At 36.5% G+C, this 26,104-nt stretch overlaps 1 protein-coding gene across 8 annotated transcripts in view; it reads right to left on the minus strand.

The window, feature by feature from the left end:
* INVS (inversin) overlaps positions 1–26,104 on the minus strand; it is a 143,085-nt gene that overhangs the window by 85,429 nt on the left and 31,552 nt on the right. For 2 of the 8 annotated variants that reach the window (XM_073227036.1, XM_073227040.1), the window contains one exon: positions 21,238–21,303. The exons of 5 other annotated variants lie outside the window; for them this stretch is intronic. Coding sequence is in view for 1 of the 3 variants with exons in the window: in XM_073227021.1 (XP_073083122.1) it covers positions 2,962–3,009 (48 nt within the window). In the remaining 2 variants the exon portion in view is untranslated. Of the gene's footprint in view, positions 1–2,961; positions 3,838–10,010; positions 10,168–21,237; positions 21,304–26,104 lie in introns of all 8 variants that reach the window. One more of the 8 variants, XM_073227021.1, reaches the window with a different exon arrangement.

The raw sequence follows: 26,104 nt of genomic DNA on the forward strand, positions 1-26,104 counted from the left end.
CCCATGTTACAGGCTACTTTGCCCCCTGTAAAGGATCCTCAATACAACAAACAAAATGTCTAAACACTTTCTTAATATTGCTTGAAATGAGGACTTCTTTTCACATTTATTTTTACAATGCATATGCTTTTGGGAGCATTTGGAAGTTAATCATGTGTAACATCTCTTAGAACCACACAGAACTTGATCCTGGGGTGAAGCCTGTTTTGGCATCTGCTACGACACATTGCTAACTGGGTAGAAAATAGTACAAAAGTGAAGGAGGTAATAAATCAAAGGAGTGTATGTTCCTAAGAAAACTGGTAGTGAGTGAGATGTGAGAGTTGAAGTTACAGAAAAGTCCTGACTTAGTCACTAAAAGGACATTACCTCTGATATAACTGGTCTATTAGGCCACTGAAAGGTGAAAGAAAACTTTTGCTAATGTCTCTGAAATACAGAATACAAGGTTTTGTTTTGTTTTTGTTAGGCAGTCGTCACCCTCACCTTAATCTTCCTGCAATTATTAACACCAAGAGCTTCTTTTGTCTGTCATGTAAATGCTTATGACCTTTGGCTTTTCCCGAAATGCATGAAAAGGAGGAAAATACCGAAAAGGGTAAAAGAGATTGAGAAAGTCCTCTGACCAGGAGAACAGCACTGGAAATGAATCTGGAAGCAGACCAGGCCCAAATGCTGCTTCCGGCCTGTATTTTTGTCTGGCCAAGTTCTCTAAGGTGAACTCCTTTTTCAGAAAGAGCATATAGTCATTGAATCTTAATAACAATAATATGGAAGGCTTGAGTGAAATACCTTGATATTTTGCTTTAGAGTTTTCATTTTGTAGCAATAAAATGTAACAGGGTTCATGCTCCCTTTGTGTCCAAGTCCAATTCCAGTACCTTCTTTCTCTCTTTAGAGATGATTATCCTGAATTTGGTGTTTATCATCCCAATGAGATTTTTAATATTTTTCTTTCTTACAAATATATGTACATAAGTTACATGGTACTGTTTTACATGTTCTCAGTCTTTATATAAATAGTCCTCCATGGATCATTTGCCACCTTTTACTCAAAGCAATATTTTTGAGATTTATCCAAGTTGCTTTGGTTCACACATTTGTACTAGAGACAGAATTCGGTCATATGAAAATCAAGTATTATATTTATTTATTCTCAAGAGGTATATTAAGCATGTTTCTCATTTTTCACTATTACAGACAATATTACAAAGATTTTTTTTTTGGTATATATTTGCTGATAAATGTGCGAGGATTTCTGAAACTACTAGGTTGAAACTGCTCTCTAAAGTAGCTACTCCGGTTTATATTCCCACCAGTAATGAAATGAGAATTCTTACTTCTTCCCATCCTCACCACTCTTGGTTTTGTCAGACCTGCTAACTTTTGCCAATAAAATGGGTCTGCAACTTTTTACGATGTTTTTAAAAATGGTCAAAATGTTAAAAAATGCTTTGGCATGGATTTAATTTTTCGTTCCCTGATTGAGGTGGATTGTTTTTATATGTTTGTTGGCTATTTGTTTCTTCTTCTGAGAATAGCCTTTTTGTGTTTATTCATTTCCCAACTTAGCTATTTGTCTTTTTCTTACTGATCTGTAGGAGTTATTTACATATTCTGGATACTAATTCTTGGTTTTGCAAACATATTCTCTTTGTGTGGCTTGTATTTTTGCTTTGTTTATGCTCCTTCACTAGGAATGAACTCATGGTCTGAATAATGATATTGTTAGCTTTCTTAGCATCAAACTTCTTCATATACTTTGGAGTTTTTTGGTTGCAGGCTCATTTTAAAGAGGGGATTGTTTGCTGTTGTTTTTCTTTTCCTTTTTTTCTTTGCTCACCCTTACAGCTGTGAACACCCAGGTCCTGGTCCCTTGTAAGAACAGATTCTTAAATGGTCTTCTTCAGCCCTACCCAGTGACACGAGGGCTATCTTTCTGGTCCTGAGGCTGGATCTTTGTCCCGCTCCTGCCACTTTTCTAGACAAACAGCTTCCTCTAAAGCTGTAGCCTCATAGGAAGGCAAAGAATATCTCCAAATTCTAAGTATTTCCTTGGCTTTAGAATATATGACCACTTTTCACTTAGTGGGGAAAAAAGGGAGTGTCTTCCTGAACCAGAAGTATCTGAAAGCATATTCTACAAGACTACTGTCTGTTTTTGTTAAGTGCCTAATCATTAACTTCTAGACAACTGACAGCTCATCTTCAAAACATTCTGGATTTCTTCCCAAATGGCTACCATATTTTCTGTTCCTAGGAGTCTTTGCTGTTTGCTTCCTCTTCAACTGAAACAATTACTGAAATAGACTCCAATGTGCACGACTAGGCTAACCCTGCCTATAACGAACAGCCCTTTTCCTCACTGGAACACCACAGAGAACAGATACTTTCCCAAAGCCAATACTGTGGGACCTACATGTTTCCTGATTTCTCTGCATTCTTGCTCTGTATTCTCAGCACTTGTATTTACTCTCATTGTAGTTGAGGAGAAAACAATTGTTTAATATATATACAAATATTTACTACATTTTTGTTCACTTATACATTTGTGTATAATTTTGTTCTGGAAATATTTTTACTATATATATATATATATATATGATAGCAATACATATATAAGGTAGGCATTATGCCATATTTCATTCTAAATCCTAATCATATTATGTACCAAAAGATATACATTATTCAAAACAGAAATGGAAATAACAGAAACATGATTTGTTATTAAGTCTAATGATATCTATATAACTATATATTTATAAACTCTCAAGGCATTTACCTATTAATTTTTAAAAAAGAATCACTATCCTAGGAAGCAGGTAGGTCACAAATATCAGTAATCTCATTATATCAGACTTTTCTGTAATGGTTGCAGACACAAGTGAGTCTTGGAAATACTGCAATAGTCTTGGGAGAGGCAGTCTGCCATGGACCCTGAATGTCCCTGCACGTACTTACTGGGCTTGCCAAGAATGCAAAGCCTTGACTCCTCTTTACCTGGGCCATTTCTCTTGGTTTGCAGCAAGGCTTGTAAGAAGTTAGCACATACAAAAGAAAAAAGTAGGGTAAAATTAATCCAAGATCTGACAGTACAGGCAACAGGGAGGGGATGCTGACAGAGATATCAGTTTTCCTTCAGAGTAAGGACAAAAGCTCTGCAGGTCAGGTTCAGGGATGAGGAAACTCCCTGAGATCACACCTAAGTGGTGGGCAAGGCAGAGGAGGAAAGGGACCCCACTGTCCTATCTGTTAATGAGTCTAAGTGGTGAGCAGTTTGCTTATACCAACTGCCCAAGTAGTGCCTTGCTCTTTGCTCACCTTCCTCTGGCAGGAGGGCATGTTCGCATGACAGTGGCATAGCAAGCTGACAGCAGCGTGGTCGTGTCTGCTCAGCTAAGGAATCGCCCAAGTGGAAATAAATGGTGAGAGCAATGAAGGCCTTGCTATTTGATCTAGAGCTTTGTATGGACTGAAAACATTATAAATTCACATGGTTGAGACATGAGTGGGCAGCTGCTTAAAAGTAAAAGTGAATGCAAAGCCTGGCCTGACAGCACAGAGCTGACTGTGCTGTACTCCTGATCCCTGCTGTAGTCTGGTTTGTTGGCAATGAGGACAAGGCGCTGGTGTAGAAGTGGTCACTGTCTGAGGCAAAGCTGTTGGCTTAATGGTGCCCTTGATGCACACAGGATCCACTGAATGTCTCCGCCTGGTTCACTGATGATTTGACTAAGTTAAAACTTGGAGGTGTCCATTGAGAGGTAGTTCAACCAGGGCTGGGAGGCAGTACAACCTCAGTCACAACTCTGGAAGTCTGTGTAGGGCCAAGTCAGCCTAGTGGGATAAAAGGAAAGCCATCATCCTTACCTTAGACAATACCCCTAAGGACTGGGCATGTTTTACTAACTCTTGGGTTGTGCCAAAGCTCTAGTCATCTGGGCTGCCACTTATTAGACTATAGATGGCAGATTAAAGACACCCTTCTCTGGGGCTTCAGACAAGGGAAATAAATTGTGGTTGCCAACTGAACTGTCTGGGTCATGCATGTGGATGCCCACAGTAGGGCAACTGATGAGACTGACTGAAAGCAGGTTGCTGAATAAGCCTGCATTGCCCAGGCCATTAGTCATAATAAACTAAGACCTACTGTCTCCCCTGGTGCTTATTCACACTGACTTAATCTAGGACACTGAGAGGCATAATTAAGTCAATATTGCAGGTTGTTCTCATCCTGCTGCTTGGAGTCCTATTAATTAAATGCTGTATAAGACATATCAAACAGATTTGTTCCCAGCCTCTGTTGGTCAGATCAATCACAGTAGCTGATGGAATGGCATGGCATGTAGCTCATGTCAAGAACATGTAGGGCTAAGAGATGGATTGTTGGGAGAAGCAGTTTACCAGGGGCTTTAATTATCTCTACATGTTCTTATGCCAACAATGGAAAGTCTTGATCTCTCTTGACCTAGTCAACTTTTCAGGGTTGTGTCTGCAGCAATCAACTTGAGTCATGTTTTCCTCTGTGCTTACTTATGCTAACTATGAAAGTGGTAGGTATCTGAAGTTCAGGGTTCCTAAGCTGTGATGGAAACCAGCTGTGTGTAAAGCCTCTGTCTAGGCCTTCTGAAGCCCTGCCATGGTTCTTGGGGAAACCAGTGCAAACATATAGGTGCTGATGCTTCTTGCTATGCTGTGAATAATAAACTTTGTCTCCGTGACACTAGAGTCTCGTATCTATTGTCACCATCCATGAAACTGTAACAGACTTATTCTTAGCTTGTATGTAGGCTAAACTGAAATCTCAGACCCTGAAAATAATTCTATGTAATTGTAATGTGAAGTGGAGCATTAGAAGAAGTAAAACATATGATTAGAGAGGTGGACAGGGGCTAGAAAAACAGAGAGTCTAATACAGCAAGATAGAGTCTAAAATTTAAAATATAGATAATGGGGAGAAAATGAAGAGTTTAAGAAGGAAATGACATGAGTGGACTTGTGTTTTGAGAAAATACCCAGAAGGCTGTGTGAAGCATTGATTTGAGGGCGAACAAACCTTTTTGCAGTGAGATCAGTTAGGGGGTTACTACAGTGATCCAGAGCCAGAATGGTGAGAGTAAGTGAATCAGAAGCCACATTAGTGAAGTATGTAAGAGGACTCCTGGATGTGTGTAAGATGGAGAGTGGTGTCAACCACTGAAAAGATGGAAGGAAAAATAGGATTTAGGGATGAAGATTTTGAGCTGTTTTTTAACATGTGGAGATTTAACACATGTTAAATTTGTGTAAAAATGGCAAAAAGAAATATGGATCTGAAGATTGGAGGACATGACTAGATTCAAGATACAGGGTTATGAATCATCTATATTAACAGCTGCCTCAACTGTTTTCTCCAAAGACAGCAATTCCTGGTGTAAAGTACATAAAACTGGAAAAGCCAACTTCTACATCCTAACTGAACTAAAACCATAATTTAAATATCCATATAAGTGGCTCAGTACAACGCAGTCCAGTGTCGTTCCTTCACCCAGGCCATGAGACGCCACTCCCATATCAAATACATACAGAGTAGAGTGAATTGGAAAGAAGGACCTTTCTTCATTGTTCTCGTCTGCCTGGATCATTTTCTTGTCTCAGTGGATTTAGGTGTCTCACTGTACTCTGGTGTCATGGCCTTTTATTTAATGTGAATCTTTATAAGAAGTAAATAGTTACAAGAACCAAATTTTTAAATATCAACTCACTGAGCTATAGCAATGAAATTAAATCGGCATTGCCTTTCCCAGTCACATTCTCCCTCTTTCTTTAAATTTCTGATGGTCTAACCAAATACTCTGTTTTATAGCTACACTTTCTAATGACCCAACAACTATGATGATAACCACATTGCTAACCTGCCATCTTAAGTAAATCTTTAAAAACTAAAAATTTCTTTTTTCTTTTTTAGCTATTTGACAATTCTCTAAGCAAGGGCTAAGAATGGCACTTCAAAGACAGAATAGGAGCTCTATTTGTTGTTTTTCAAGTTTAAGATGTTCATCCATCTGGCAGAGCAGCTAGACAATAAATCAGCCAAGAACATCTCTCTGGCTTGAAGCAGATTCTGGCTTTCAAAAAGGATTTGACTGAAGGAAAGGCAACATCTTTAGTTGCTTTGTGGCTGAGCTCTCCTAATATTTCTCCTCAGTGTCTCCTCCGAGCCTTGGCTCCATCCAGTAACTTGGTTTCCATAGGAATAGACAGAACTATCAAGTGGCACATAGTCAAATAGCACAACAGAAAGGAAAAATGCCACTGTCAAAAAAAAAAAAAGTAGACAGGCTGTTCTCTAATTGAAGAAACTATGGAAAAGTATCCTTCCCTGAGGCTTCCTTACCCAATGCTAGATTTTTCATGTGCTTTTCCTGCTTAACATAGCTTTTTTTTTTAGAATATTATGAAAATGAGTCCCCTCAGTAGAGAGCATTTCATACAAAAAATAAATACTAAAAGAAGTTATAAAATGCCATGATGCTTATTTCCACAAGTACAATTCTGTTGTGCTTATGAGGTGCCCTCATTTATTTAGAGTGGTGCTTTAAATTAGCACAACCTTTTGGGATGATTTTGACATGTATTTTGTTTCTCACAGTTGATATTTAATTTATAGAAAAATTTATTTTCTCTTATCAGTAGTTCTCAAACTCTAGTATTCATCAGGGTCACCTGGAGGACTTGAAAACACAGGTTGTTGAGGCCTTCCCTCAGAGTTTTTCATTCACTAGGTCTGGTGTGGGGGCCCAAGAATTTGCATTTCAGACAAATTTCTGGGAGATGTGGTCTGGGAGTCCATACTTGAAGAACCTAATATTGAGTTCTCAACCCCGAGGAGCAAAAAAAAACAAATACCCACCCCCTGAAAGTCTGTTCCATACACGATCAATGAAATCTTAATTTCTGGGACTTTGGAGTTACTATTTCTTTAATGCTGTGCAGGTAATTAAAAAAATGATATCAAGATTGAGAAGCACTAACCTAATTCTACTATTTATTCAATGTTCAATAGTTAGACTATGTAGTTACTCTGTATTAGATACTGTGCCAATGGTTTTGGAAGTTTAAAAAAATAATTAAAATACAGATGGAGAATACTCATATACAGTAGAGTAAAAGCAAGGAAGAGCAAGTGTATGAAAATTATAAACAGAGTGTAGAGAGAGGCAGGATAGAGGGCATACTTTCAAGCCCCTTGTGGTAGGGGAAAGGGTTAGATCAGGAAAGAGGTCATGAAGGAGATGGCAGCTGAGCTGGACCCTGACTCAGGATCCCCATTTACTCTGGCAGTTCCTGGTGTCCCCATTCCAGTCCCCTCCCCCATTTCTTTGATATGGACAACAGATATTTTCTGGATTTTATGTAAAGTGCTTACAAAGAAAGGTCTGGGTCTTACACCCCATCCAATTTGTCCCCATGAGTTCCTCCTATACGGAAATTCTGAAGCCAAGATTAGTAAGTTGCATTTATCAAGTCTCCTGTATCCGCTTATTACACAGTGCAATAATTCCCACACAACCTTCACTTTGGCCATAACAGATAGTGAAGCCTATGCAAATGTTATTCACTACTGTAACCCAATGAATGAGATCAGTCCTATGTAAGGACAGACAGTAGTAACTCTGAAGGGGGCTCCTAACTCAGCCTCCAGGGGGGCTAGTAAAGGCTTCTTGGAGAAAACGGTGCCTGAGCTTCATCTTAAAGTGCACGTTCAGTTAGGGCTGTGCAAGTGTGAAGAGCACTGAACATGCAAGGGCGCCGCGCACGGAGAATGAGGGTAAGGAAAGGAGACTAGAGCAGAGACTGACTAGGTGGTAAGCCTGACGATAGGATAGAAGTGGGGACACACGAAGCTGAAGCCAAAACGGTAAGCAAGGACTAAACAGGTGATTAAAGGGGCCGGCCGAAGGTGTTGGGGCTTTTCCTTCCGGTTCCTGACGCAGCACGAAGGACGCAAGGAAGGCGGTGATGTGAAAGGAGTCCCAGCCAGACCACCGCAGGCCTGAAGGCAGTCCCTGAACTTCCCCTAGTCTCACTTTCCTCCCACATCAAAACGAGGAGGTGGGATTATAACCTAAAGGCTCCTCCACCTTAATGTTCTTTGTGATTCTAAGAAGCAGAAGACCCACTATGGCTACTTCAAAGTTAAATGTTTTTTATTCTAGCTCCCTCAATGATAACTCAATTTCTGATAATTTTTATTTTTCCTAATCACATGGTAATAGCTTTTGAGTCTACTTCCTTTTTCCTGATAGAAAAATTCATTTTCCTAGCACACTGAAGTTCAAGCTTTAGGGGACCCAGAAAGGCTACCTCATGGGAGGCAGCATGTTGTAACTAATGAGAATATGTTTTGGAAGCAGTCAAACTTGGGTAGTTCACTGGCTGTATTAACTGTGAGTATGGAACTTCTCAAATCCTCAGATTTCCCACTGGTTAAAAAACAAAACAAAACAAGACAGTGACCAGATCACAGAAAGTGTGCAATAAATATTAGCTTCTGTCTCAGTTACCATTATTATTCTCCTCTTGTCATAAAAGTAGTCTTTGCAAACAAAACATCTTTCATTTGACCATGTTTATTTCAGATACAGAAAAATAAGAAAGTATTTGCTTCTAGTGTTCTCATTGCTGGTGTCCATGATGATCTGCCTGTCCCGTTCTCCTCACTGACCCTGACCAGTCTCCTCAGTTAAACTGAAAGCAGTTATTTTAAAAAGTCATGCTTTAATATTAGATTCAAAAGCTAAATGCAGCAAATCTTGTTTACCTCCTTGTTGCTTTGACACACCCCAAGTCTTGTGGTAGTCTCCACCTCTATTTTTCTGACAATGTACCTTAGTTCTATTGATCCTTACATGCAGTTTAAAAAAATCAATTCATCTACTCAGCTAAGATATGTGCCTTTAGGGGAACCATTTCAAACAACTGATTGAATCCATCTGTTGCCTTCTCTACTTCAAATCCACACTATGAATGGGATTTCTTAAAACAGTAGAAAAGACAAATGGATAGATAAATGCATAAATAAATTCCATTACACTCAGAATTCTTTAATGAAACTCATTCAGCCTATGCATTAAAGGTTTTAGTTCAATAGTGAGCACTAACTAGTGATCTGACTTGGTGACGACTTTCCACTACCAGAGTGGGACCAAGGTCCTCCTGGTGCTGATGTTTGAATTCAGACATGTGTGTGCTGGTCTCAAAACTAGCCAGCTTTTAAAAATCATCTGTCAATCCATCCTCATCTATAAATCAGTCCCTCAACTCTGTACTGCTCACTTTTCTGCCACCATTCCAGCCCTTTTCTCTTTACAGCTAAGAGCAAAGTAATTGAGTTGGTAAAGGGTAATGCCACAGCTTAGTGGTTGGAGTGAGGAAGAAAGGTGTGCGGGTCAAAGGCCGCTGTAGAGGACCCACTGTGTAACTCATCCCAGGGCAGGCATCTTGTTTGCCATGGCTGTTTTAATTCTAACCTAATGATTTTTTCTATTTTCCAGTACATCATGATTCTTAAATCAACATTTTAGTATCTCTTTCAAGCTTTTTGTGGATCAATTGGAAATAAACAAACATACATTTTAGAAAGCCATCAAAAATTATGAATTATATATTTTATGTATAATTAAAAATTTGGAGAATTATTGAAAATTGGGAAAATAAAGTAAGAAAAAGAGCTCACCTACAATGCTATCATCCTAAGTCTACCATAAACTCTTATTAGCATTTTGGTGCAATTGCTTCCAACATTTTTTGATTAATATTTGAGATGATTTTTATAGTTGCCATCAAACTATACATCTAATTTTATGTCTGGGATAAGGAGTGATTTAAAAAGTAACTTTTACTATTTGACATAATGATGGATTCAGGTGGCAGTGGTCAAAGAGGGCTAAAGCTAATGGGTGCCCAGAGTTTGAGGAGTTAATAGGATATTTACATAGTTTCAAATTAGCTCTTGACAAAATACTTACTAATCACAAAGGAAGAAAGTAACATTACAGTGGAGAAACCTAGCAGATGCCACTTCATCTAAGTGACCAACGTTAACATCACCAGTAGTGGGACAAGTCAATGGCAAGTGTTTCCTGGTATGATGTGCGAGGACACACCACCACTCCCGTGGCCTTCCTGTGAAAAGCAAATAACCTGAATTGAAACATGCAGAGCAGAAACACCAGACAAACCCCAAATGAAAGAAAATATAACTGGCCTGTCCTCTTAGAAAATGTGTCATAAAGTGCACATGTGCAAGGGCATGAGCTCACACACACACACCCAAGATGTAGAAACTGATGCAGATTGACAAAGACTAAAAAGCTGAAACAATTGAATGCACCACCTGATCCTGGATTTTCTTTTATATGGATGACAATCCTGGGGCAAAAATGGGAAAACTAAATGAGCTTCATGGATTAGATAATAGTATTAATGTTAATTGCCTGATTTTGCTAATTTAATTGTGGTCCTATACCAGAAGGTCCTTGTTATTAGGAAATATGCAGTAAAGAGGGGGGCAAAGGAGTACCACTTCTGCAACTTATTCCAGATGACTCAGAAGACAATGTCTACACACACATAACTGGGAGAGAAGGATCAAGATATAAAGTTAAGAAAGAAAAAAACTCTTAACTTTTATTACAAATGTAATAATGCATTCATTAAAGAAATCTCCGAAATCAAGAAAAATACAAAGAAAACAATAATCACCCTGCATCTCACAAACCTGAGGTAAGCATGGTTTGCCTTTTGATGTACTCTTCCTGTCTCTTATCTACAAGGAACATTTCTTATTCTCAGATTGCACTTAATGAAATGCTCCACAGTCACACTTTGGTTAATATTCACAATATCCCTGTTGTGAAAGCCAGAATCATTGTCATATCATAGGCGAGGAAACACAAATTCAAAAAGATTAAACTATGGCTTTCCTTTAAAAAGATGATCAGATAACATATATCATCTAACAGAAAAAAAAGCCTACTAAATAGTTGGTTGATTGGGATTCACAAACTGTCTACAATTTAGTTTTCTCTAAACTGTAAGTTTGAAGTTGGCTTCTGGTATTCCTTCTAATACTAAAATGCTACAACTTTAACCTCTTCTATTATCACCAACACTTTTTTTTGTACACAAAATCTATAGTGCCTAGTGTAGTGCCCCACATATAGCAGGCACTAGATAAATGTCTTCTGAACGAATAACAAATGCATTACCTATTATAAAATGGTGGTTAAGTTACAGAGTCTATGAAGATTAACTGTAAGTGGTTTGTAACATATAACTTATAATTGATGTAATATTATTGGTGATTTGTGATAGAAAACAAATACAAAACGAATTGCTCATTCTAAAAGAGACTAAAGTTAAGATATGCCAACTTAAAACAAAAAGATGTCACCTTTCTGTAGTAATGTAAGAAATCTGCTATGAAGTTTATTCCTATATGATTTTTGTTTCAGGTATAATTCACCTCACTCTCATCAATAACCAATTTAACTGACTGTTTACAGACAGACGGAGAGACAAATGACAAATTAGTACTCCCTGGGTTTGTGGCATGGACATAAAAAGTGAATTTATTTTTCAAATACCTTTTATAGCCATAGCCTGGCAAGTAGAAGACAACTTATCTGGTTTCTTATTGATCCAAATGACAAAGCTGAGCATCAGATTAAGGATATGTCAGAAACCTGAGAGAAGGCTACTGACAGATACAGCAGGAATGGTAGCTTCTTTCAAGATGATCTATTAATGCTACGGTGTCTACAAAGGCAGTTGAGAAAACACGGCACAGTATACTGGGCTGTAACAAGTAACCAGCAGAGTGCCCATAAAAACTTCTGATACTAATGTGGACCCCCATACACCAATCATGATACATGTTTATTTTCAGCAATAAGAACTATGCACAGATTTTTGATGACATAAGATACAGGGCTTTTTCTTCACCCCACATCCTTTTCCCACTGTCACAGTTTCTTTTCTTGACAAATGGTAGCATTCCTATGAAATGATATCTGACTTAAGTGATGGGAGATACTACCTAATTTAAACTGACCACCAACCAGAAGAGTCAAGTGCAATTCAAGAATTTAATTCTAAGGCATCTTTTTTTGGTGACAGTGAAATATGACTTAGCTCAGGATGGTAACAACCAAAGACATCATGCCAAAATGGAGCCCTAAAAAGTAAAAATTCCAAGTGTTTCTTATATATAGTACAATGTTTTGTGTAAAAAGAATTGTCTTGGGGATGAAATATCAAGTATGCTAAAAAAAAAAAATGGAGCAAAACAGAAAAAGAAACCTGATCAGAGGTGGTAAAATCTGCCTTTTGTGATCACTTTGGGCTTAGCACTTCTTTAAGGAAGATCCATTACTTTCTACATTGGAATGAACTGAAGAATTTTGTGAGAATCATGGGAATAGAAAAAGCTTCAGAAAATTCCCCTTTCAGATGGCGTTAGACAGACTTGAACTGGTTTTTCAAAACCCAGAGTGCTCTAACTAGTTTCAAGAGACCAACAACATTTGACATTGTTATAGATGAAAGACAGAGAGAGCTATGGTCTAAGGCTATTTAAAACATCAGCAAACTACTCAACTTTTTAGCATGTACATAACACTTTTTATAGCAATAATAAAATATTTTTATTTATCACCAGCTTAAAAAGTTGTGAATATAAGTTTAACTGCATTATTTAATAACTATCATTATTAAATGCTACAAATCTAAGTCAGGAGGCCTGAGTATTTATTAGTCCTAGCTCTAGTTATCTAAACATAAGCATATCATTAGTGAGTATCTACTTTGTGTAGAGTAAGGCATTGTTTTTAGATGTGGTGAGTAAGGCAACTTTCTAGGCCTCAGTTTCCTTAACTGTGAAATAAAGAAATTTAAATTAAGTTATAAATTAGTATTTACTGAGATATTTTACAGATCCTTAAGATGCTATTAGTTTATGTTAAAAAAAAAGTATTGAGATCAAATGATAATGAGAAATACTGGATAATAAAATAAAGGTTTCTTTATGACTTCTCAGAGACTTCATAATGTTAATGTGCGCTGTGAATTTCCACGAAGGAGCATGGAATATTTCCCAAACTTATTTGACCATGGGATGCATTTTTCAAACATTTCACTAGAGTACTTTTCTAAGGAAGCAGCTTTGGGAAATGCTGCACGAATGGGTTTCAAGGTTCTTTTAAGCTTATATGAGTTTTATTTATTTTTTATAAGAAACATAGAACTGCTTTTATATCTAGCTTCACTTTTCTTAGTATAAATTTGGGAACATATGCTTGAAAAAAAATTCCCATAAAGCCAAGGAGAATGTTACTTGAGACTACAGTTATCAATAATAAGAAGTCAACCTCCTGGGTAATGGTAACTCAAAACATTGAGAATGAATGCCAGAGAATGTGGTAGGAAAATAAAATTACTGAAAGAATTACAAACAGAAATACCTGAAGCAATTATTCTTTCTAGTCAAGCCCACTTTTAATCTAGTTTTTCAAAAGTAACCAGTATGTGGTTTGTAATGGCTTTCCAAATGCTATAGATACTAAACATCAAATAGATATTGGACTTTATGTTTAGTACCTTAGGAGATAATGCTTTGTCTATAGCTATGTGAAATACCTATCTATTCCCCTCAACATGTTCTGCATTCATCTTCTCCAAGCCCATCACATTACTTTTATGCTCAAACTCCCAATCACATCCTTAACTCTCCTGTGCCAATGGATAAGAGATATTGCTCTGGTTAGGGCCAGGTGGCAATAAACGGCTGTAAAGCTCAGAGCTTCCAAGTGCAGTCATGCACATAGGGGAGGATTTCTGGTAGCCCACCATAAATCTAGTTAGTCCAAGGAGACTACATTTATGAATGAGTCTGCTTAGCAATGGAGCCAAGTTCAAGAATGACTCTGCTGACCTAACAGTGGAATAGTCAATGGAATTGACAAAACTTTGTAAATGCTGCACCTTCTTTAATTCTGAAGCCACCAAAATGAGTAAGCAATGTCTGTAGATGCTACTATTTGAAATTGGAAGGTTTAAGCTATAGACAAGTGATAATGGGGAAAGAAAGGACAGAGAAGAAGGAGAGAAAGAAAGAAATGAAATAGGAAATGAGAAATGAAATGAATTAGGACTAGATAGGAAAGAAAGAAATATGGATGATAGGAAACTCAAATCCATCTCTCATTCTCTTCTGTAATCAACTTTCTCAATGTTTCTAAGAAGAGCCATGACAACTTCTGCCTTTCAATCTTGGGTCACTCTATTCCCTCTGCCTGAAATTCTATCCCTCATTCTCTGTCCTTGGCTAAGTTTGCTCATTTCATTAAGGCCCACCTGAAATTTCAATTCCACCATATATTAGGTAGGTTCAGTACAGGAAACAGCTATTTTAGGTATTTTAGGCAAGAAGGATTTTAATACAGGGAGTTACGTATTTATGAAATAATCGACAGAACTATAGCTAGTCTTCAGGGAATGACTCCATGAACAGTGCAGAGTCACCACTGTGACTATAGTCCTAAATTCAATGCACATTTGTAGCTGCCTCAGGACATCAGAATAAAAAAGCTGCTGTAGTAGCTGCCTTTCAATACCTAGGAGGAAGAAGAATAGAAAATGGAATGCTCCATAAAAGCTTCCCTTGATCATTTCTCCCACTTGAGAAGCACTTGCAGCCTGACTTTCTTATAAGGGATACTCAGTATACTAACACTGTCTCGTAACATTAATACTCTCTTCAAGTACAAGCCCATCCTAACCTTGGGTATAAGGCCATTGCAACTAGAGTCACAGTGCATATTTGTCTCTCCCTCCTCTGATCAAATCTGTCAATTCCTTTGGACAGTTGTTCAAAATATTAATAAATTGTTAATTATAAATAGATAATACCTTTGCAGACCACACCTTTCCAGTTTAGTGTTAAGGAGTGTTAAGTCCAACCAAGACTTCCAAGGTAATTCTGATTTTCAGCCTTATATCTTGTGGGATGAAAGATTTAAAATATTTGTGAAGTTTATGCTTATAATTAGCATGTGGTTGAGATTTATTTTTTCCTCTGGAGAGGGAAAACAGAAAGAACAGATGGGCACATTTCTGTAATCTCTGAAATCAGTCTCAAAGCTTGACCAAAGGTGAATTTACTTTATCTTGGTACTTCTTTCAAGGCAATTTCCCATAGTGTTCTACATATCTAGTAATTTGGACTATCTTTTCAAGGATATCTGAATAGTAGCAGCCCTGGAAGCTTGAGATAGTATCTCCTTTCACATCAGAGGATAGACTTGTTTGCTGACCAGGATAATAAAGACAGTGTCTTGTGTGTTATGTGTTATAAGAAATAGTACAATATCCCAATCTGTTAAGTAAAGGATGCATACTAACAACCCTAGAGCAACCTCTCAAAAATAATACATATAGCTAAAAATCCAGTAAACTAAAATATTAAAAAATATTTGATGAATCCAAAAAAGAGAGAGAAAACAGGCTGAGGAAGAAAAACATGGCAAAAACACAAAACAAAAAACAGTAAAGTGAAGACTGAAACTCAACTGTGTCAATAATTCGTTAAATGTAAATGGACTAAAATTCCAACTAAAATGCAGGTATGTCAGACTAGATTAAAAAAAGCAAGAATCTATGTGGTCTGTAAGAGGTGCAGTTAAAATATAAAGACACAGATAGGTTGAAAGTAATAGGATGGAAAAACTAATGCCTGAAACAATAATTATAAGAAAGGTGGAGTAGCTACATTAATATCAGATAAAGTAGACAATAAGATATTTACATAGTTTCAAGTACCTCCCTAAAAAATATTCATTAATTACAAAGATAAAAGAATATCTCTACAGTGGAAAGCAAACAAATGAGCAGCTGAACATCACCAGGAATGGGAAAAATCAAAATTGTGTGACACCCAACAGGATTCAATGAGAAGAAAACAGCATCATTTCTATATCTTAGTCATTACAAATAACATAAATCTAATTAGGAGAACATAGCCAACAAACCCAAATTGAGGGACATTATATAAAATATCTAGACTGTAATCTTCAAATGTGTCAACACCATTAAAATTGAGAAAAGATTAGGAAATTTTCCAAATTGAAGGAGGCTTGACAACTAAATGCAATGTGTGATTCTAAACTTAATCCTTAAGGATATTATTGGAATAACACTGGAGCCTGAGGATTAAAGTAGAACTGTATCAATATTAATTATTTGATTTTGATGGCTGTGCTGTAGTAATGTTGAGGAATGCTCTTGTTTCTAGAAAATACACACTAAAAAATTTGGAAGTGGTGAGGCATCATGTCAGCAATTTATTCTCAAATAGTTCAGGGTGAAAAAAACATTTGTTGTGCTGCATTTTCAACTTTTCTATAAGTGTGACATGTTTCAAAAATATTATTCAGGTCAATTTGTACATAAAAGATTTGAATACTACTATCAACCACATTTCCCTGACATTTTATAGAACACCACACCCAACAACTGTAGAGTATAATTGTACATAAAATGTTCACAGAATAAACACAACCTGGGCTGCAAAATAAGTCTCAACAAATAAAAAAAACTGATACCAAATAATACATTCATCACAACAGAGTAAAAATTAGATACCAACAGTAATACAATATCTATAGAGAAGCCTAAAATATTTGGAAATTAACATGACTTTGAAAAATAATCCATGGTTCAGAGAATAAATCATTAGGGAAATTAGAAAATATTTCAAAATGGAAGAAAGACAACGAAAATACAGCATATCAAAACTTGTGAGATGCAGTTAAAGCAGTGCTTGGGGAAATTTCATGACCTTAACTAATTATATTGATATTTAATTAAATTATATAAGTAATATTTTATTATAATTTAACAATAATAACTATTATGTAAAATCACTGACCTAAGAGTGCAGGGTAAAAAGTTAGGAAAAGATGAAAAAAATTAAACCCAAACTAAGGAAAAGGAAAAGGGAATTACAAAAAAGAGGTATTACATATTTCATCTCTAGAATTTCCATTTAGTTCTTTTTCAAGTTTCTGTTCTGTGTGAGACTTTTGGTTATTCATTAAGAGAGAATTTTTCTTTGCATCTTTCAGCAGAGTTAAAACACCTGCTTTAAAATCCTTGTCTGCTAATTACAACATCTGGATCACCTTTGGTTGTTCTCCAATATTTCCTTTTCTATTGAGTATGGGTCACAGTTCCCTATTTGTCCATATGTCTAGTAATTTTGGATACTGCAAATGATACCGTGAAGTCTGTATGTTACACTAAAGAATATAGTGTTTTTCTTTTAGCAGGCAATTAATTTGGCTGAATTCAAATTCCACACTGTTTCTCCTGCACAGAAAATCTCTAATGAGCTATTAGAGCCTTAGCTTGGCAGCCTGGAGTTATCCCCATATATGTTTAGGTAGGGAGTTAGTCAGAGATTCTGGCCATTTATATGTAGAATTTGGGGCTTCCCTTCTATGGGTGTTTCTGTTCTGGAATATCTCTCCTGACTTTCAGCCATTGTCCCAAAAGGTGTTCTCTGATTCTTCAACAAGTAAGAATATAGATTTCTCTTCAATTTTCCTCCCCTCTAAAGAAATGACTCTGCCCTGACATAGAAGTGAAAAGTCATCCAATGCCATTCTCTTCTTCTAAGTGTTAATTCTCCCCAATTTCTGCCTGCTTCTGGTCACTCTTCAGTTCCTCCAGATGTTTATTTTTATATTTTGTCCAGAGTTTTTATGTTCTCTTCTGGAGGCTTGATCCAATATGAGCTACTCTACCCTTATCAGGAAGCATTGTTATTCTTCTAAAGTTCTCTAAATGGTTAAGAACCACTGTACAGATACTGATGATGGAAGCAGTATTTAGATAGTCTCAGCCATCCTCATAAGTACCACTTGATATCTATTTACTTTATTTTGGATCTTGTGCTGCCAATAGTTGTCCTTGATTAATGCTCAACTATAATCTTTTATACAACTCAATACCCCTTCCTGCTGAACCCCTATAACCAGCTGGGGAACACACTTTCAGAGTTTTCCTTGTCCAAGGAGGTGAGACCAGTATCAAGTTTCTGTCCTTTTTCACTATGAGCCAAATGCTACATACTTCATTAATAAATCCCAATGTTAGGATAATAAAAGGTTTTGTAGAATGGGTGGTATTTTTTAATATCACTGCAAAAGGAGAGAACAAATTGATTCAAGAATTTTGGATATTAAACTGGATTCAGAGCTAATTTTGACAATATTAGCACAAAAATTCATTATATCATTCCTCTAAACAAATATTTAGCACTTATTTATATTTACATTTACATTTAGCACTGAATTGCAAGTGGACACAAAGATAAATTTGATGGGACTCTAAGAGTTCACAGAACATTACAAGTGGATTTTGTTCATGAATTATCATAATATATTATAAAAAGTGCTAAGATCCATAAGAGTGGGCCTAGTGGTATTCTCAGAACAGCTACCTGATTGTATTGGTCATTCCTTCTTAATTTTAGCTTCAAAATGATTCATATAATCTGCCTGAATATACTTTTTTCCTTAACCAGAGGGTTTATCATTTTGAGATCCAAGTCAGAGTTCTTTAAACTATGTGTCCTTTAATAGAGTAAAAGAGTCCTTTCAAATAGATTCCTTTTGAATCCACTAATTTATTTAACCCCACAAGAACCTTTTCAGATGAGTATTTTCACAAATTTAAAGAACAAGAAACAGAAGCCCAAAGAGTTTATGCTTAAAACGCCCTTAATCACTCAGAAAGAAGGAGAACCTAAGTCATGAATCTAGGTCTTCTGACTTTTGAGTCTAGTGCAATGCTCTCGCCACATTACAGGTAATATATATCAGGGGAAAGAAAGAGATTCATGGAGAGGGTTATGAGAAGGTCAAATGTACCAATGAAGTCAAGGAGGATGAGGACTCAGGAAGGGTACTTGAATCTGCTGATCAGAAAGGCACTGGTGAGTAGCTGCCAATTTCTTTCCTTTAGCCAGATATAACCAATTTCCAAGTTTTAAATCTACCCTTCAAATCCACTCACCATTCTCCATGTAGGACTCTTTATGGTTTAAGCCCATTTTACTTGCTGAGTATCATCTCTCCATACTTCCTTCCTACCTCATATTCAAAAGATCTGTACATATTAATCTACATATTCTTTCTCACCCTAAGAGTACTACAAGAATACTCCACAGTATATCTCGAGTGGCCTTCCCACCTCTTTCCCTTTCATTTAGCATAGATGCTATCTGTTTAAGGAAGCCATCCAGACCAGAACATCCCAGGTTGACTGAGGTGCCCCTCCTTTATTTTCCCATGACATCCCTGGGCTTACTCCTTTTCTAGTACTTAACACCAGAATACCATGTTTTGTAGTGTTTTTGTATGTTGGCAGATTGTAACTATTCTTACTATGGTTAACCTTTAGAAAGGTACATAACTGTTGAACCACTATGTTGCATACCTGAAACCAATATAATATTGTATATCAACTATATTTCAATAAAAAAGGTTTTTAAAAATACTGTACTTTAATTATCATTTACCTTGCCTGTTTTACTCATTTAAACTGTGAATTCCATGAGGGCAGGATTATGCTCTGTTCATACCTGTATTTCTAAAACTTAGCAGTGACTTCTGTACAAACACTGATTAAATGAATAAATGATAAGGATTTCGAGATGTCACAAAGCAACAAAATATTCTAATCTGATCAAAAGAGGCAAGACTTTTCTTATAGGTCTATGTTAGATTCACTTTAATGTAAATCTAGTTCTTTAAACTTTGTACTTTTTTTGGCCAGGATATCAAGTTTGCCTCTATTTCCTGTGAGCAATTTTACTTAAGAAAATGTGGTCACAATTATACTTCCACAGACATAACTCTAGAATAATTGCATGAAATCTGATTTCTGCAACCTTAGATAGTTTTGAAACTTAAAAGTTTCCTAGTTTAGATCATGCAAAATAAGTACTTTGGATAACTGCAATTCAAATGCCTAGTCAGAAGTATTGAGAATTTTACTAATCTTCATTGTGGACTACAAAGCAAGTAAAACACTATAATCTTTAAGCCAGCACTGACATAGGAAGAACTTACTGAAATATTTGTATTGGTAATAATGAATCTCAGAGTTTGAAGGGCCCAGGGGGGTCAATGGGTTTATCCAGCCAGCATCTACTTTGAACATTCACTTGTTTCTTTTGGGGTACTTTTTTGAATCATTCCAAATTGGTTGGCAGACCTTTGAATGAGTATAGAGAAGAGACTATGGTGTTACAGAGAAGGGCTGAATGCATAATCCTTAACCTAGGAATTCCTATTCACACACTCCTGGCATTGGAGTCAATTCATCTTTATTCAAGGCTCTCATGAAGATATCTATATAGATGATGCTTACAAATGCTCTTAGTACCTAGTATATTGTAGAAACATTTTAAAAATTAGTATGGTTTTTGATGATAGCAATTTGTTCTAAGTTTAATCCATACGTAGAGGATTTATATATAAGAAAAATAATAAATTTTGTTTATAACATTGTGTCTAGCACTTATCATTACTAAATGTTGCAAATAATTTAGTGAAAGTTAAAATCATGCACTTGACCTTGAAGAGGTATTAAGAGCTCTGTACATTAGAGATAAGCCAACTAATGTTTCCCAAATAGTGTCTCCATTCACACTCCAAACAACAGTATTATAGCCTAAGTACATAGGAGTATGGGAAAATAGTGTTAAGCATGTAGGGGTACAGGAGAAAAGATTTTGAGATTGAATTAGATATGATAGCACTGGTATCATTTAAATCTAATCCTGTTACTTGTTATAATTTACTAAGGAAGAAGGAAGTGGGCATTCCTTTGAAGAAACCATTTAGCCAATGGATAATTCTTCATCTTTTGGGTTAGTTCATGTAGGAATAAATGAAAGATTTTGTTCTATAAGGAACCACATTTCTAAAAGAGTGTGAGAGAAAAATACTGTCAAATATCCACACTTTATTATTAACTCATCTATCCTTTTAATTTAATGTCTCACTTATTTTATTCTAATAATAGTGTTAAAATGCTTATTACTTGTTAATTCTGACAAAGAGATGACAACTTAAATGCAATTTCTCCCCTAAAGTTTCATTTTTAGTCTCCATTTATGTGGTTTACCTTCTAGGATATCGAAGACAAAAGAACCAACATGGATTTGTATTGTGTGTGTTTCGCGCATCCAACCTGGAAGACATCATTTAAAGTCACATAGATTTATTATCCAGAGGGATACCTAATTAGATAGAGAAAGAGAGCATGCGTTAGCTGAGTTGGCTTCAGGATCTGTTCCTTTGTATAAAGGGCTTTCACTTGCGTTCCTCCTCAGTTCTGAAAGCACATGATTCCTTATTCCCTTCACCATGAATAAGGCCGACATTTGACAGCTTCACAAGGCTGACAGGGTTACCCAACAGCCCACCCTCCCTATTCTCAATCCAATTAGACCTCTAATCCTCCAGATGAAAGGCCCAACTGCTCACGTTCTTCATGACAACGACAGCTATTGATTATTTGTCACTGCAGCTAACACCTTCCCTGTCGAGGCCGCTCTGACAGAAGCAAACCTACCAAATTAGGCAGCACTTTATCTGCCCTGGAGGCCAAACGGCACAACAAGTAAAGGCTAATAAATGGGATAAAAATGAACAAATCATAACATTATGACAGGCTGATCGTTGCCAGCAGCCTCCCAGCTCAAGTTTGATATTCTGTTAGACTTGCTCCTTCTCTTTCCCCTCTGCTTTAGCTCCAACTTTGACTGAATTAAAGGCCAGAACAATTAAGGCATTTGACCAGCAAAGATAAGCCAATTGCAGTATCACCAAGGGACACAAATGTCAATAACTGACTGCCATTTGTCAATACAAACATTCTGGAGATGCAAATGCTCAGGCCTCAGCTCTCCACTAGGCTGCACTGACTAGCTTTCCAAGAGTCAGCTCAAATGGACAGTCTGGGGCTATTTAACCAGGAAAAAAGAAAAAGAAAAAGAAAGAAAGAAAAGAAAAAGAAATATACAGCCCCAAGAGAGGAAGTACTCTATGAAGAACAAGCAGGAATCATTGGGGTTAGGGTGGAGAGCTGTATGAGGAAAAAAAGAGAAACAAAGCTGAGCTATTCTTCCTTAAAAAAAAAAAGTGCTCATACCAGACTGGAATCTCGTCATTTGGTTTTAGTCACGAATACATGCGTAATGCAAGAAATGCTGGACCTCCTGGGAGAATTAATAAAGCTATAGTTTTAGAAGTAGACTCATTCATTCAATGAATAATTTTTGAACACCAATAATGTACCAAGCACTGCCTCTAGACAATGGGGAGAAGTAGCCGGAACAAAAGACTACAGCTCCCTGACTTCATGGAGTTTACATTCCAGTGGGGCAAAGACAAAGCATGCTTAGTTGAATTGAATTTTCTATCTGGCAGTTCTATTAAAAATGCTATGCTTTGAAGCAAGTCAAATTTTTTAAAGACATATTGAAAACAAAGACTGGAGTCAGGCAGATGTACATTTGCATCCTGGCTCTGCCACTTAATGAAAAATTACTCAAGTTTTTGAGTCTTGGTTTCTTTATCTATACAGTGTGATATACTATCATTTACAGGTGGGTGTGAAAAAGGAGTTGAGATATAAGATAGAAAAGATTAAGTTTACCAAGGAAAACAACAACAAAAAATGCTTAGTTCTGAATTACAATATGAAAAAATGAAACCGTATTTTTATTTTAAAAAATTTCCAAGCAGTAACCACTGTTAAGACTTAGAAATTACCAAACCAGGAACAATGAGCACCCTTTGCCTTTAGACTGTGGTCTCCAAATACTTTTTCCTGTTATAAGGAACCATAGGTACCTGGAGAAATGGCTGATTCTAGGTCTGGAGCAAAAAATACAGAAGTAAACCTGGAATGTTTGGTCACAACAGATAACAAAGAAGCTATTAAATAAAAGGATCATGTCCAAAGGATCCAGGAACCAACCTGAAGGAACTCTCACAACCAAAGATTGAGTAAACTGGATATCAGGTAAGGATAATAACATCAATGGATGATACAGAAATACATTTACATGATACTAAGAATTCCTATGCCTTATTCATAATGATACTAAAAGAAAAAAATGAGACAATTAATTGATCATCATGGGAGGACACAAGAGACCAGCTAATTATTTTGAGAACTGGTAAATAAAACCAAAGAATCAAGGATTCTTCTCCCTTGTTTATATGAATTGTACCATTGAGTAATCTAATAGATATAGAGAAGTTTCTCTTTAATGAGTTATTTCTATTATACAATTTATAGCTACCTATATATTACAATTGCACAACTAATAATTGTAGAAAGGATGGTAAAATCAGAATTCCCCACTTCACAATTCCTAGTAAACAAGTGGCTTTGGGCAATGAACATCAATAATTGCTAACATAACAAAGATAAAGACAATGAAACATGATGTGTCTCCTGATGAGAAATGTATCATAAAAATGAAGCAGTTTAGCCAAAAAAATTGAACTTAAATCAGATCAAGCCTATAGATCCAATGACTAATTTGCAGGGAATACAGAAGACAGAGGAACAAGTTAACTATATCCAAAGACAGCATCAACATAATCTAGACAGATACAATCAGTCTAGACTGAGACATCAAGTTAGGGTAAGAGTTAAGACACAATTACAAACTGTGAAGAAAAAAAAAGAGAAATGGAAGAGGAATCTATAGGTCAAGAAATACTTAAAAGACAGAAACTAATCATAATATACAGCTCTTGTTTGGATCCTGATTCAAACAAATGTAAATAAAATAACAAAAACAACTATGAGATGATTTATAATTCGAACAATGAATGATGGGCTATTTTACAATACTAAATAATTCTTGATAAATTTTCAATAAGTATTACAATAGTTATATTTAAAAAGCCTTTTTTATTGTTCTTTTTTAATTTTTTTTTGGTATCATTAATCTACAATTACATGAGGAGCATTATGTTAACTAGACTCCCCCCTTCACCAAGTCCCCACCAACACCCCATTAGTCAATGCCCATCAGCGTAGTAAGATGCTATAAAATCACTACTTGTCTTCTCTGTGTTGCACAGCCCGCCTTGTGCCCCCCCTGCACATTATACATGCTAATTGTAAGGTCCCCTTTGTTCTTCCCCCCGCTTCTCCCTCCCTTCCCACCCAACCTCCCCAGTCCCTTTCCCTTTGGTAACTGTTAGTCCTTTCTTGGGTTCTGTGATTCTGCTGCTGTTTTGTTCCTTCAGTTTTTCCTTTGTTCTTATATTCCACATATGAGTGAAATCATTTGGTATTTGTCTTTCTCTGCTTGGCTTATTTCACTGAGCATAATACCCTGTAGCTCCATCCATGTTGTTGTAAATGGTAGGATTTGTTTTCTTCTTATGGCTGAATAATATTCCATTGTGTATATGTACCACATCTTCTTTATCCATTCATCTACTGATGGGCACTTAGGTTGCTTCCATTTCTTGGCTATTGTAAATAGTGCTGCGAGAAACATAGGGGTGCATCTGTCTTTTTCAAACTGGGCTGCTGTATTCTTAGGGTAAATTCCTAGAAGTGGGATTGCTGGGTCAAATGGTATTTCTATTTTGAGCTTTTTGAGGAACCACTATACTGCTTTCCACAATGGTTAAACTAATTTATATTCCCACCAGCAGTGTAAGAGGGTTCCCCTTTCTCCACAGCCTTGCCAACATTTGTTGTTGTTTGTCTTTTGGATGGTGGTGATCCTTACTGGTGTGCGGTGATATCTCATTGTGGTTTTAATTTGCATTTCTCTAGTGACTAGCAAAGTGGAGCATCTTTTCATGTGTCTGTTGGCCATCTGAACTTCTTTGGAGAACTGTCTGTTCAGCTCCTCTGCCCATTTTTTAATTGGATTATTTGCTTTTTGTTTATGAGGTGCATGAGTTCTTTATATATTTTGGATGTCAACCCTTTATCGAACCTATCATTTATGAATATATTCTCCCATACTGTAAGATGCCTTTTTGTTCTATTGATGTTGTCTTTTGCTGTACAGAAGCTTTTCAGCTTGATATAGTCTCACTTGTTCATTTTTGCTTTTGTTTCCCTTGCCCAGGGAGATATGTTCATGAAGAAGTCACTCATGTTTATATCCAAGAGATTTTTGCCTATGTTTTTTTCTAAGAGTTTTTTGGTTTCATGGCTTACATTCAGGTCTTTGATACATTTCGAATTTACTTTTGTGTATGGGGTTAGACAATAATCCAGTTTCATTCTCTTGCATGTAGCTGTCCAGTTTTGCCAACACCAGCTGTTGGAGACGCTGTCATTTCCCCATTGTATGTCCATGGCTCCTTTATCATATATTAATTGACCATACATGTTTGGGTTAATGTCTGGAGACTATTCTGTTTCACTGGTCTGTGTCTCTGTTCTTGTGCCAGTACCAAATTGTCTTGATTACTGTGGCTTTGTAGTAGAGCTTGAAGTTGAGGAGCGAGATCCCCCCCACTTAGTTCTTCCTTCTCAGGATTGCTTTGGCTATTTGGGGACTTTGGCGGTTTCATATAAATTTTAGAACTATTTGTTCCAGTTAGTTGAAGAATGCTTTTGGTAATTTGATAGGGATTGCATCAAATCTGTCAATATTTTGACAATATTACTTCCTAGCCAAGAGCATGGGATGAGTTTCCATTTGTTAGTGTCCTTTTTAATTTCTCTGAAGAGTGTCTTGTAGTTTTTGAGGTATAGGTCTTTTACTTCCTTGGCTAGGTTTATTCCTAGGTATTTTATTCTTTTTGATGCAATTGTGAATGGAATTGTTTTCCTGATTTCTCTTTCTATCTGTTCATTGTTAATGTATAAGAAAGCCTCAGATTGTGTATTAATTTTGTATCCTGCAACTTTTCTGTATTCCGATATTAGTTCTAGTAGTTTTGGAGTGGAGTCTTTAGGGTTTTTTATGTACAATATCATGTCATCTGCAAATAGT

Source organism: Manis javanica, chromosome 2, assembly GCF_040802235.1.
Source record: "Manis javanica isolate MJ-LG chromosome 2, MJ_LKY, whole genome shotgun sequence".
NCBI classification, from domain to species: domain Eukaryota; kingdom Metazoa; phylum Chordata; class Mammalia; order Pholidota; family Manidae; genus Manis; species Manis javanica.